Source organism: Podarcis gaigeae, assembly GCF_964106915.1.
Source record: "Podarcis gaigeae genome assembly, chromosome: 16".
Lineage (NCBI taxonomy): Eukaryota > Metazoa > Chordata > Lepidosauria > Squamata > Lacertidae > Podarcis > Podarcis gaigeae.
This window is the reverse complement of record NC_139693.1, coordinates 10116357-10130642: the sequence shown is the minus strand read 5'-3', so window position 1 is coordinate 10130642 and position 14286 is coordinate 10116357. Positions and strand designations below refer to the sequence as shown.

Sequence of the window (14286 nt, the reverse complement as noted above, 5' to 3'; positions counted from 1 at the left end):
CTATGGCAGACCAACACGGCTACCTATCTGTCATGAGGGCTAGTAACTTTTAGTGTATGTGTTCTTAGATCGAAACTTATCTCTTTGGGACAGCAGATTCCTCAAGAAGAGGCCTCTTTAGCAGAAGCAAAAGTATATGAAGGTCTAGAAAGGCTTGTTCTCACCACTTATGGGCAGCTTCCCTGCTCGTTTTTGTCTCAGATATGTGGCTTTGTCCTGTGGCCAACTTCAACATGATGATCACAAGATGCTTATGATAGTCCCTCAGGCAGATGGGTTTAAGGGGTGCGGGGCGGAGGACGAGACAAAAATGTGGAGGTGGAATTAACTACCTGGAGGAGACTCTTGAGAGTCCCATGGACTGCAAGAAGATCAAGCCTATCCATTCTGAAGGAAATCAGCTCTGAGTGCTCACTGGAAGGACAGATCGTGAAGCTGAGGCTCCAATACTTTGGCCACCTCATGAGAAGAGAAGACTCCCTAGAAAAGACCCTGATGTTGGGAAAGATGGAGGGCACAAGGAGAAGGGGACAGACGATGAGATGGTGGGACAGTGTTCTCGAAGCTATAAACATGAGTTTGACCAAACTGCTGGAGGCAGAGTGAGGCCTGGCGTGCTCTGGTCCAGGGGGTCACGAAGAGTCGGACACAACTAAACGACTAAACAACAGAATAATCTACCAACAGGTAGTAGCCATGAGGTATAGCTCAATGGAAGGGATGTGGGTGGCGCTGTGGGTTAAACCACAGAGCCTAGGACTTGCCAATCAGGAGGTCCCTGTGACGGGGTGAGCTCCCGTTGCTCGGTCCCTGCTCCTGCCAACCTAGCAGTTTGAAAGCACGTCATAGCGCAAGTAGATAAATAGGCACCGCTCCGGCGTTTCCGTGCGCTGCTCTGGTTCGCTAGAAGTGGCTTAGTCATGCTGGCCACATGACCCAGAAGCTGTACGCTGGCTCCCTCGGCCAATAAAGCGAGATGAGCGCCGCAACCCCAGAGTCGCTCATGACTGGACCTAATGGTCAGGGGTCCCTTTACCCTTTACCTATAACTCAGTGGACCTTTCATGTTCGAAGGCTGTGTACCTCTGAAGTGACAGACCGAAGGCCTAGTGCAGATATTAATATTGTGTGGTTTGAAGCGACTGGGTGGTGCATAAGAACTGGCTCCTTTTGGAAGTCATCATTGTCCAGAGCCATAAAAGTTTTATTCAAAGTCTACTTGCAGAACCCTTCAAAAAACAGTAAATACAGCAAATGCAAAATACAGTATACATCCCAAATATCACAAGGTCTTGTGCAATGTCCAGCACAGGCTCAGCATCTTAGAAATAAAAGATCGCTCCAGAAATCAAAACAGTGTCTCTCTCATTCCAATCTGCTTTAGGCTGCCTAAGGCTATGTCCCTCTTGGAGAGCCATTATTATCCCATCATTTTGTTCTCTGTGGCTTTCAGAGAATGACAAACAGCCACCACCCTTTCAAAATGAGGATTTGCAACTCCTTGCCTTTGTCACATGATCAAAGGTTACACTCAGTTTAGAGTAACAGAAAACAATCAACAGGTAATCATTTAGGAACTTAGAGTCCCTTAGAAAACTAGTGTAGGGGGGGAAACCATGTTAGCACTATATATTTCAGTGTACATGATTTCAGAATTGTTAAGGAAGAATTGTTTCCTGCTTGGCAGGGGGTTGGACTCAATGGCCCTTGTGGTCTCTTCCAACTCTATGATTCTATGATTCTATTCTATGATTCTAAGTATAATTGGTTTAATGGACACTGAAATTGAATGGCTGTGTAGTGGAATGAAGGTTTAACATTGAGAAAGGCTAAATATGTGTTGGACCATGATGGCACAATCCAACAGGCTCCGAAATGCTGGTAGATTTCCATGAGGATTTTTTAAAATATAAAAGTTGCAAATTGCTGCAGAATGTCTGTTGCTGGCATCTGTCTGTATCGAGAAATCGTGGAATGAGCCTCCGGGGGCGTGAAGTCAAACTGCTGGCGAATAGCAGCGCCTGCTGTGACTGCAGAAACCGGTAACTCATAATTGCTGCCTCCTGTGCTGTTTTTGCTGCGTTAGCAGCACCAAAATAACCTCTCCAGGGAGCAGTCCTGGCTAGTCCTGGCTTGGACAATAGGGGATTGGGGGAGGGCAACTCCCATCTCTTGCGGGGGTGCAATTAGTGCCAGCATTGTCCGTTAATAGTTTGGGTGTACTCTTCAATACCTCCCTCTCCATGGAGGCGCAGATTACAGCTATAACAAAGGCGGCATTTTTCCATCTCCGCCAAGCTAAGCAGTTGGCTCCTTACCTCTCTCGCCCTGACCTAGCCACTGTGATCCACGCGACGGTCACCTCCAGACTGGATTATTGTAACTCGCTCTACGTGGGGCTGCCCTTGAGACTGACCCGGAAACTCCAGCGGGCGCAGAATGCCGCGGCGAGACTCCTTACGGGGTCCTCGCTGCGGGATCACATTCACCCGGTGCTATACCAGCTGCACTAGCTCCCAGTGGGGTGCAGGATCAGGTTTAAGGTGCTGGTTTTAACCTTTAAAGCCCTATATGGCCTAGGACCCTTGTACCTACGGGACCGCCTCTCCTGGTATGTCCCACAGAGGAACTAATGGTCTTCAAATAAAAACATCCTGAAGGTCCCAGGCCACAGAGAGGTTAGGCTGGCCTCAACTAGAGCCAGGGCTTTTTTGGCTGCGGCTCCAATCTGGTGGAACGCTCTGTCACAAGAGACTAGGGCCCTGCGGGACTTGACATCTTTCCGCAGGGCCTGCAAGACAGAGCTGTTCCACCAGGCCTTTGGTCAGGGCGCAGCCTGACTCCCTCCTTTGGCAATCCTCACAGAACTTTAGCTTAATGGTTGCCATCAATTTGATTTTAATTAATTTTTATAATGAAATGTTTTTAGAATGTTGCACTATTTTATTGTTGTTAGCCGCCCTGAGCCCGGCTTTGGCTGGGGAGGGCGGGATATAAATAAAATTATTTATTATTATTATTATTATTATTATTATTATTATTATTATTATGTGTATGGAGGTCCTGGGCTCCCCAGATGGCAATATCCCCCTCTTGACCTTGCTGATGTGGTCCAAAGGAAAGCAGAGCAATAAGTTTGGTACCAGCTTGGCTATAGGAGTCGCCAGAAAGAGGCGTTCAAGGCGCCATCCAACCGTCTTAGGGACTCCACTCCAGATTTGTGTAGGGTTTACCCCTTCACCTTTTCTTATCCCAAAAATGAAAAATTGGGGAACTGGGAAAATGAGAAACAGAATTAATGCAATGGTCTACCCAAGTCTGGTGCAAAAGGCAGGGCAGGCTGAGTTGGCACTGGGCATCAGGAAGGAAAGTGGCTTGGGCCTCTAAAATTCCAGGGAGTTGGACGATCATGGTGTTGTAAACAAAAATTGCCCTTTTCCCTTATGGGGTATCCAAGAGCCCATATAGAGTCCTTACATAGGTTCCCTCTTGGTAGGAGAAAATAACAGAGGCCAACCAGAGAATATTGAGAAGCAAAGCAGCTAGTAAGCTTGATCTTTACTGATCTGTTGCAACAGGGTGCTCCCCTCACACGCAGGAAAGGAGGAGGACCCAGAAAAATGGTGTGCAAGGCCTTATAAAGACTTTTGAAATTCCCCTCCTGTAGATCAAGACCACCCCCAGAAACATTATGCATTCATCACAGAAGGGGTGTAACCTAAGACCACCCCTCAGATACATCATACCTACATCACAGAAAAGGCGGTCTAAGCAGAAATTTAAATGTTGTTTATCTCTTGTCCTTGTTTATCACCTGTCTGGCAGGTTACTTGATTGGATTGCCTGGGTAGCCTGGCCAGTCTTTTGTAATGATAAATACTTAGTTCCTGGACCAGGTCACAGGCTCACACCCTATTCAAACACAGACAGGATTTGTGAAGGAAAAGACAATGGGGAGGCTTTTCCATTTTGACCTTGCAGAGAAAAGATTTGGTCAGTTTAGGAATCAAAATGGTTCCAGGTTGGCCTTCCTGTGCTGATCTATGTATGTGCTTGGTTGGTACACTTATGAACATGACCATATACCGGTATCTAAGACCATAAAATTCCTATTACAATGGGAAGAAGAAGAAGGGGACTGCCTAAAGCGCTTGAAATCCACTCCATCATTTCTGCCTGCCAGAAGTGTTATACTTCAAACCTCGGTTGTTGAACGTAATCCATTCCAGAAGCCAGTTTGGCTTCCGAAATGTTTGACAACCGAGGCACAGCTCCGATTGGTTGCAAGAGCTTCCCGCACTCAAGCGGAAGACGCGTCAGACGTTCAACTTCCAAAAAACGTTCGAAAACCAGAGCATTTACTTCTGGGTTTTCGGCGTTTGGGAGCCGAAATGTTCCAAAACGGAGCCGTCCAGGAACCGAGGTTTGATTGTACTTAATAAATTGTACAAAGTACAAGTACAATAGGTTCATCCCAGGTTGATGTTTGGGCTGCAGCTTTGGCCCAGAGGACGGCAGCATGTCATGTTGTCGATGGCTCCTGGCTAACTGCCCAGGAAATCAGAAAGAGAGAGAGAGAGAGAGAGAGAGAGAGAGAGAGAGAGAGAGCACTTTTCAGTTCTTTTATTTCAACCGGAATACAACAAGACTCAGAAAAAGCATCTGACTCTCAATCTGACGTTGCAAAGAGTAAAGCTCCCCTCCCCTCCGTTACTTAGGGTTGCCATATTTGGAAGAGCAAAAAAGAGAAGAAGAGTTTGGATTCGATATCCCGCTTTATCACTACCCTAAGGAGTCTCAAAGCGGCTAACATTCTCCTTCCCCTTCCTCCCCCACAACAAACACTCTGTGAGGTGAGTGAGGCTGAGAGACTTCAGAGAAGTGTGACTGGCCCAAGGTCACCCAGCAGCTGCATGTGGAGGAGCGGGGAAGCGAACCCGGTTCACCAGATTACGAGTCCACCGCTCTTAACCACTACACCACACTGGTGTTGTGTATGTGTATGTGTGTAGCTGGCTCAGCTGGGGATCGGGAGCCTCCCAACTGCATTAGTGCGCACACACAAACACACCCACACCCACAAAACAGAAACAAAAAACCCCGAACATTTCTTGTAAAGACATACAGGTAACAAAAAATGTAAAAACCAGAAAAAAATCAAAACAATATATTATTTATTTATCTATATATTACATGTATATACTACCTGTATCTTCCAAGCATCTCAAGGTAGGTAAGGCTAACAGATGGTGCCTGAGCCAAAGGTCACCCAGTGAGCTTCATGGCTGAGTGGGGATTCGAACCCTGCTCTCCCAGATCATAGTCCAACACAGGGATGGGGAACCTCGGGCCGGGAGGCCAAATGCAGTCCTCTAGGACTCTCTCCCTACTAGCCATGACCCCTCTCATCACAGCATATATACCCCTAACCAGTCCTGTTTTCCCTGGCTGGAACATGTCCTTGACCCAGAATATTGTCTCCCGTTCTGAGCACCACAATTTAAGAAGGGTGTTGACAAGCCGGAACATGTGCAGAGGAGGGCAACCAAGATGATCAAGGGTCTGGAAACCAAGCCGGATGAGGAACAGTTGAGGGAACTGCGTATGTTTAGCCTGGAAAAGAGGAGACTGAGAGGAGATCTACACACGGGAGATAGGGGTGGGGGAATGCTATCAATAAATCAGAAATTAAGTAGTCATAACAAAAGAAAAAGAAAAACCCTATGGGAAAATCACATGGAAAAATTGTCTGCTCTCTGGTGCCATCTGCTGTTGCATGTTTATAACGCATTCCAAGCGTTGTTTCTTGACTAATGGAGCTGAGTCCAGAGAGTAGATAGGATAGGTAAAGGTAAAAGATACCCCTGCCCGTACGGGCCAGTCTTGCCAGACTCTAGGGATATGCGCTCATCTCACTCTATAGGCCGGGAGCCAGCGCTGTCAGCAGACACTTCCAGGTCACGTGGCCAGCGTGACAAGCTGCATCTGGCGAGCCAGCGCAGCACACGGAACGCCGTTTACCTTCCCGCTAGTAAGCGGTCCCTATTTATCTACTTGCACCCGGGGGTGCTTTCGAACTGCTAGGTTGGCAGGCGCTGGGACTGAACGACGGGAGCGCACCCCGCAGCGGGGATTCGAACCGCTGACCTTTCGATTGGCAAGTCCTAGGTGCTGAGGCTTTTACCCACAGCGCCACCCGCGTCCCTTAGTAGATAGGATAGCCATCTTCAAATATCTAAAGGGCTGTCACGTGCAAGATGAAGCAGGCTTGTTTTATCCTGCTCAGACAGGTAGCACTCAAACCAATGACTTCAAGTTACAAAAAAAGAAGATTCCGACTCAATATCAGGAAGAACTTTCTTACAGTAAGAGGTGTGACAGTGGAACGGTCTTCCTCAGAAGGTGGTTGCATTCTCCTCCCTTGCAGGTTCTTAAGTAGAGGTTAGATGGCCATCTGTCATGGATGCTTTAGCTGAGATTCCTGCACTGCAAGGGGCTCGACTAGATGACCCTCGGGGTCCCTTCCAACTCTACAGTTCTGTTGACCTCTCATGATGCCTCGTGGGTAGAGAATTGGGTGTCTGAATGTGCATCTTGAAACTAGCCTGCTGTATACAGTGGTACCTTTGGCTAAGAACTTAATTCATTCTGGAGATCTGTTCTTAACCTGAAACTGTTCTTAACCTGAGGCACCACTTTAGCTAATGGGGCCTCCCGCCGCGGTGGCACGATTTCTGTTCTCATCCTGAAGCAAAGTACTTAACCTGAGGTACTATTTCTGGGTTAGCGGAGTCTGTAACCTGAAGCGTCTGTAACCCGAGGTGCCACTGTACAGTGGTACCTCTGAATGCGAACGGGATCCGTTCCAGAGCCCTGTTTGCATCTAGAGCAGAATGCAACCCGCGTCTGAGCGTCTGCGCATGCGCAGGTTGTGTTTCGCCGCTTCTGCGCATGCGCGTGACGTCATTTTGAGCGTCTGCGCATGCACGAGTGGCGAAACCCAGAGGTAACACGTTCCGTTACTTCCGGGTTGACGCAGAGCGCGACCCGAAAGCGCTCAACCTGGAGCATCTTTTTTTCAATTTCATTGTTCTGCATGGGACAATGACAATAAAGATATCGTATATATCTTCAACATGAGATATGACTGTACTAAGGTAAGACTGGCTCACAGCCCCTGGAAGGTTTTGCAGAAGGCAACGTGGCACATAGGTTGGGAAACGCTCCCTATCTTGCACTGGGTCTTGTCACATTGCAAGGCAGTTGTTGGGTTATGTCAAAGTGTGTGCAGTGTGTGTGTGATTTCCTGATAAGCAGGTCTCAACCCTTCTGCACATAGGTGCGACTTCTCTCAAGATTTGACGAAAGCATCATGAGGACTGTGGGGGCCAGCCTTTTCCTCCTCCTCTTCTTCCTCCTTCAGGTGGTCGCAGATGCCACAGGTAAGTGGAAAGGGCCACTGTACTGTGAGGGAGGGGAGACATAAGGATTCAAGAGCACTGCTGGGCTGGGTCATCTAAGGGCAGCTCTAGAGAGAACAGCCCTCTGTTTCAGGGAGAGGAGAAACTGGTGCTCTCCAGATGCTACTGAAGTTCATGGGAGTCGGAGTCCAAGGACACTGCTGAACTACAACTCCCATCATCCCTGCCCATTGGTCATTCCGACCGGGGCTGATGGGAGCTGGAGTATCAGGGGGCAGAGGAACGAACCCCCAAGGCAGGTTGCCAAGAACGGATAAGACAAGGAAAAGTCCTTACCACCTGCTTTTATCCAATATTTACAGAGAAAGAGAGTGTGTTTCGAAGATTATACGTTAAAGTATTGTTCTAGGAAAGATATGCTAATATGTTTAGGATAAGAATGTAAAGTATATGTACGAGCTGGAAAAGAAAAGAGGTAAAAGAGGTACAAACAACGACATATTTGGAGAATGCAAGGATAAATGTGGAGATAGAGATTTAAAGAAGTCGAACTGTGGCGGAGGGGAGCCGCAGGTGGGTGGGGAGTGCTATGCAACAAGTACGGTACATTTGTTTTCAATGTTTTTGAACTGTGTTTCTTTGTTCTTTTTAAATTTCATCCCCCCCTTTCTGTTGATGTTCTGTTTTTGCTGTATCATTTAAATAAATAATAAAATAAAATAAAATATTTACAGAGAGAGGGTTGGAAATGCAGCCTCTTGGAATAATGGCGCTGCCCAGAGTAAATCTCCCCTCCCCTTCTCTTCCACATCCTAATTCGTCATCCTTTCTATGGGTGGTGCTGAGGCCCCTTTGCTCCTGAGCTCTTTGCCTTCCTACTTTTAAAGCTCGCCGGGTTCTGGGAGATGGTGGGTCTGGAATGCTTTCTAGTGATAACATTGTCTGCCAGCTGCTCCAGCACTGCCTCCTCCTCCTCCTTCTCTTCCATTATTTCCCAACTTTCCCCCTCATCTTCCTCCGAGCTGTGACCTCCCTCAAACCCCTGTTGTAATTCTGAGCTGCCTCCTTCTTCTCTGGAAGAGTCAGGCTGGGGAAGCGGTCTCCCCCATTCCTTGCCCTTGCACCCTGCCCTTACTTGCAGTCTTCCCATGAAGGCATAAGGTTGGGCCCTGTGAGAAGAGGGTTCTGGATTAGATGGGCCCCCTTGGCTCGATCCAGTTTGAACAGCGCCAACAAAGAGCCCCAAAGAGGACCATAAATGTACACAGAGTTCCAGCGCCGAGGGCCTTCCGGCGGTTCCCTCGTTGCGAGAAGTGAGATTACAGGGAGCCAGACAGAGGGCCTTCTCGGTAGTGGCGCCCTCTCTGTGGAACGCCCTCCCTTCAGATGTGAAGGAAATAAGCAGCTATCTTATCTTTAAAAGACATCTGAAGGCAGCCCTGTTTAGGGAAGTTTTTAATATTTAATGCTGTGTTGTTTTTAACACTCGATTGGGAGCCGCCCAGAGTGGCTGGGGAAACTCAGCCAGATGGGCGGGGTATAAATAAATTATTATTATTAAATTTGCTCATCTCCAGAGCAGAGGGGGAGAGCTCAGTTGGAAAAGCATGGGACTCTTAATCTCAAAGTCGTGGGTTCGAGCCCACCTTGGGCACAAGATTCCTGCTTTGCAGGGGGTTGGAATAGATGACCCTCATGGTCCCTTTCAACTTTTCTATTATTCTATTACCATTATTATTAATAATAGCACCCTGCCTTTCCGCCTGTATTAACGTCAGTTCAGGAAATAACAGACCCTCCAAGTTTCCCAGGGACAGTCCTGGAATTACAGAAGTCCCAGTTTCTGATTTGATTACACTTGTTGTTTTTGAAGGTTGTCCCTATTTCCATCCGAGAAATGTTGGAGGGGGTGAAAGCTAAGGGACACTGGTGCTGTCCTCTAGGTTGAGGCCTTGTAGTGTTAATGTTTCCAGTGTGTACAACCAGAATTTCTCCATTATTATTTTTTTATACTAATGTTGAGGGATCTGTGGGTGTCCCTACAGCAATTATAGCAATTAACTGCAATAGCAATTAACTAATTTATGATTAGCTGCACCCTTCCCAAACCCAGATCAAACTTGCGCAACGCAAAGCATTTATTAGTGAAAACAAGATGCAGAAATGCATTAAATTAGGGCCGCTTGCCACAAACATGTCTGTGCTGTTAAGCAAGACTATATGCACAGAAGTGTGTATTAAGAGACATGCGAAAGTGATGACGGAATCTTGTGAGGGCGGATTCTTGAAGAATCCCAGTCTGGCACAAAAATGTGGTGAGCTGAACTTAAGATTGGAAAAAAGAGAAACCGCAATTATTATTTTGTAATTTGTTGAAATAATACATCACCCTTCCTCCCCAAGGGAGCCCAGGGCACAATTTAAAAGCACAGACACAACAGAAGCATCTTAAAACAGTTAAAACATTCCAAAAGCAATTTATGTTGAAATAAAATAAAATACAAACATTCTAGAAGCAGTTACGGCTAAAAGCAGTCTTTCATCAAGGTATCTTGAGTTGCCTGGAACAGGAGCCTTCAGCCAGCAAATGCCCTGGCTAAACACATAACCTCCAACATTTCCCCGATGAAAATAGGGACGTCCAAGGGGACACGGGTGGCGCTGTGGGTTAAACCACAGAGCCTAGGACTTGCCGATTAGAAGGTCGGCGGTTTGAATCCCCGCAATGGGGTGAGCTCCCGTTGCTCGGTCCCTGCTCCTGCCCACCTAGCAGTTCGAAAGCACGTCAAAGTGCAAGTAGATAAATAGGTACCGCTCCAGCAGGAAGGTAAATGGCATTTCCATGCACTGCTCTGGTTCGCCAGAAGCAGCTTAGCCACGCTGGCCACATGACCCAGAGGTTGTATGCCGGCTCCCTCGGCCAATAAAGTGAGATGAGTGCCGCAACCCCAGAGTCGGCCACGACTGGACCTAATGGTCAGGGGTCCCTGTATCTAAGAAAAAGGGGGACATTCCGGGATCAAAACAGAAATGGACGGCTTCTGTACATACAGGTCTGTCCCTGGAAAATAGGGACACTTGGAGGGTCTGAAAACAGTTATTGGTTGTTAAATTTGAACAACAAGAACAACAATGTTAGTGAAGGCCACCTCAGAGCATGTGCAGAGCACCCCCTCTGAAAGGAGCCATTTCCCTCCTCCTGCTCAGCTTTGTGTCTTTTCCATCTCTCACCTAGCGAGCTCCCCTTGCGCGCCCAAGCATGTCGGCCCTGGTGCCATGGTGTGCGTCTGCAACGCAACTTACTGCGACATGATGGGCCCCCTCTCCCTCCCGCCCGAGGGCACCTTCGTCAAGTACCTGAGCAGCAAGGCTGGCAAGCGCCTGGAGCGAAGCAAAGGGAAGCTTTTGGCAAACAGGAAACGCTCAGGTAAGGAGGGCCTTCTCTAAACAGGTGGGTTGGAGGAAGAAACCTGCTGCTCCATCAAGCTTTCTCTTCCTCCGCTGTTGCCTGGGAGTAGCTGTGCCACCAGACTGCTTCAGCGAGAAAGATGGGAAGTGAGGCTCATCAGCTATCCCAAAAGCCCAGCTCCATCAGGTACTTCTTGTCCCTGAGCTGTGCTAGCTGGTCATTATAACTGCCAAATAACTGGTGCCCGATTTAATTTCCTACTTTCTTCCCTTGTTGTCCCATCCCCCTTGCGTGTCATGTTTTCTTAGACTGTAAGCCTGCAGACAAGGACTGCGATGCTTTAATTTCTTGCACGTTTTTATTTAAATTGCATTTAATTTCTTCATGCATAGGGACGTGGGTGGCACTGTGGGTTAAACCACAAAGCCTAGGGCTTGCCAATCAGAAGGTTGGCGGGTGAGCTCCCGTTGCTCAGTCCATCCACGCTCAGGAACTTGGAAGGATTTTGCAAGTGAAAAGAACCATTGGGAAATGTTTTTCCTTCTACTGCAGAGAAAATAATCTTGGGTAATTTTTTTAAGAGAGCCAAGATGGCTTTGGGATTAAAAGGTAAAGGGACCCCTGACCATTAGGTCCAGTCGTGGCCGACTTGGGGGTTGCGGCGCTCATCTCGCTTTATTGGCCAAGAGAGCCGGCATACAGCTTCTGGGTCATGTGGCCAGCATGACTAAGCCGCTTCTGGCGAACCAGAGCAGCGTATGGAAACGCCATTTACCTTCCCGCTGGAGCGGTACCTATTTATCTACTTGCATTGGTGTGCTTTCGAACTGCTAGGTGGGCAGGAGCAGGGACCGAGCAACGGGAGCTCACCCTGTCGTGGGGATTCGAACCGCCGACCTTCTGATTGGCAAGTCCTAGGCTCTGTGGTTTAACCCACAGCGCCACCTGCGTCCCGGCTTTGGGACTGCTCTCCTGCAATACCTCAGACATGTGGTTTATGAGCATTTACCTTGTGCACTTAGGAACACTGATTTTATTCGTGACGCTTTAGAATTTTAATAACACAATAAAGGACTGCGCACCACATTTGGCCAAATCCTGAGCCTCATCAGGCCAATTTGCGGGGCAAGGACGATTGATTCCACGTTGATCCCAGAATACCTGGGTCAGGGTGGGCCTCCATTGTCAATCCCTAACATGTTAGAGAAACAACCTGGCAGGAGTCAACAGAGCCGTCTTTAGCATATGCGCCGCCGGGGTGCAGAGCTCCGCCCAGCACCCCCAAATTTAGTTTAGCCCCCATGTATTTCTAATTACTCCAAAATGTGTTTCTTGCTTAGCATTTGTCGCAAAATGAAGAAAAAATGCAGCTCGTGGAATTCATAGTGTGTGTGTGTGCTTAGGTGAATTTTTGCGGAAATGGAAAACTAAAATTGATTGCTGAAACGCATGTGAAGTAGAGCCCTAAGTACTAAGTAGTTAGTCAAAGAAAATGCTGACAATTAGCGAAAATAAACATTATTTTTTTAACGAATTCTCTAAACGAATTTGAACTGTAAGTGATGAAATTAAAACACAGTTTGCAATGTTTCACTTGGGGTCAGCAGCACCTTTGGCACGACTGATCTCGGCAGCGTGAGGTCAGTCGTGTCAAAGGTGCAGCTGACCCCACTGCTGTTGCTGGGTGCCCCCCAGAATTCAGTGCCCAGGTGCCCCACACCCCTTGCACCCCTGGGTAAAGACGGCCCTGGGAGCCAAACCTCCTGCTCTCAGTCAGGATGGAGGAAGAAGAAGTAGCAACTCTTTCTTACCCCACCCCACCGCAATGGACTCAAGGTTATTTTGGGCTGGGTTAGAGGCAATTGGGGGCCGTGATCGGGTCAGAGGGAAGCAGGCTACGAGCAGCTCTAGTAACCTCTTCTTCTCCCAGACCTAACTCACTTCCTCCATCTCTACCTCCTCTGAAGGGCTCCTGTATTCCTACAATCCCTGCGTTCGCTACCAGTGTATTAAAGGTTTTGGTGGCTCCCACACAGACTCATCCACAATTAATATCCTGCAGTTGTCTCCACCAGCCCAAGAGCACCTCCTCCGGTCCTACTTCTCCAAAGACGGTAAGCAAATCCAGAGGTCTGCATTTATTCAATCCATAAATAGATTCACTTAATGTCCTCTGTTTCCCTCCCCATCTCGCTGCAGGCATGGAGTACAACCTCTTGCGCTTGCCCATGGGCTGTTCGGACTTCTCCACTCGCCCGTACTCTTACGACGACGACTGCCCCAACGACTTTGAGCTGAAATGTTTCAGCCTAGTGGAGGAGGACACCAAGCTCAGAGTGAGTGGAGCCGGCTAGAAAGGGGAGGCCTCTGCTCCCCTCCTGTCGTTCTCCCAGATACCAAGAGCAGACTCCCTTCTCCAGGGGCCAACCTGAGGTCACATTCACACCACAAAAACGAAAGCTTTATTCTGATGCTTTCAACAGCCATGAAAGGCCTCTGGCTGTCCCTAAGGACTCTCAGCACCCTTAACAAAACTGCAGTTCAGGCTTGTTTTACAACAAAGAAGAGCTAAAGCTACGACGAGAAATTCTGTTTTAAAAACTGAAATGTAGCTGTGTGGAACAGCCCCAGGACAGTTCGTGAAAATTCACCAGTGTTTTAAGATGCACTTTTCAGTCGGACTTCCGGAATGGAAATTGTTCGACTTCTGAGGTACCACTGTACACATTTCTGCAAGTAGATTTCCCTAACATAATGTATTTCTGTATCTTATTTTCATGAATGTATACATATTCATACAATATGCATTTGCATATATACATACATATATATGCAGGTTTTGGTGTCCTCGGGTGTCTTCCCGTGTAAAAGTTGGGGTGTCTAGGCGACGTTTCGACGAGGTCTCACTCGTCATCTTCAGGCTGGTGCTTTCGGCTTCTTGTTACTGGAACAGAGCGGGATCTCAATGTTTGAGTTCCTATAAATACTGTAGAGGGGGTGTGGTGTCTAGCCTCCAATGTTCTGGGCAGAGAGGAAGTTCCCAGGCTAGTGTGCCTTTTCTTCTTTTGTTCCTTAATTACTTGAGAGATACCTTGAGTGATTTCTTGAGTGATATCCTGAGTACCACTTAGGTGGGTCATTAGGTGTGGATTAGTTGCTAAAGTCTTTGTGTCTTGACCTCTTGAACTTTGTGAAGAGTTTTCCTGAGAAGATGGCTGTATTGCACTTAGTTGTGCTTTGGCTTGGCTTCGTGTATAGGGGCGAGCTGTGGTTTTGTGGCTTGTGTCAGCCAGATCTGTGTAGGGATTGCAGGGGGGTGCAGCATCCGGAGGTGCCACCATGGATTGGCTACTGGATGGTGTCAGTAATTCATCTGTGGAGAGGGTCTGGGTTTGGGTCTGGTGTGGTTGATTGGTGTTGGCGTTCTGTGTGCCTCTGGATCTGGTGTCAGTTTTT

At 47.9% G+C, this 14286-nt stretch overlaps 1 protein-coding gene across 10 annotated transcripts in view; it reads left to right on the top strand.

Annotated features, from left to right (window-relative positions):
* The window catches only part of LOC310833233 (lysosomal acid glucosylceramidase-like), a 43656-nt gene that overhangs the window by 14708 nt on the left and 14662 nt on the right, over window positions 1–14286 (top strand). For 9 of the 10 annotated variants that reach the window (XM_083715785.1, XM_083715783.1, XM_083715779.1 and 6 more), the window contains exons 2-5: window positions 7340–7442; window positions 10657–10848; window positions 12798–12944; window positions 13030–13166. In XM_083715785.1, the coding sequence (XP_083571911.1) occupies window positions 7373–7442; window positions 10657–10848; window positions 12798–12944; window positions 13030–13166 (546 nt within the window). In that variant the 5' untranslated portion in view covers window positions 7340–7372. Of the gene's footprint in view, window positions 1–6802; window positions 6822–7339; window positions 7443–10656; window positions 10849–12797; window positions 12945–13029; window positions 13167–14286 lie in introns of those variants that run through there. The other variant, XM_083715780.1, reaches the window with a different exon arrangement.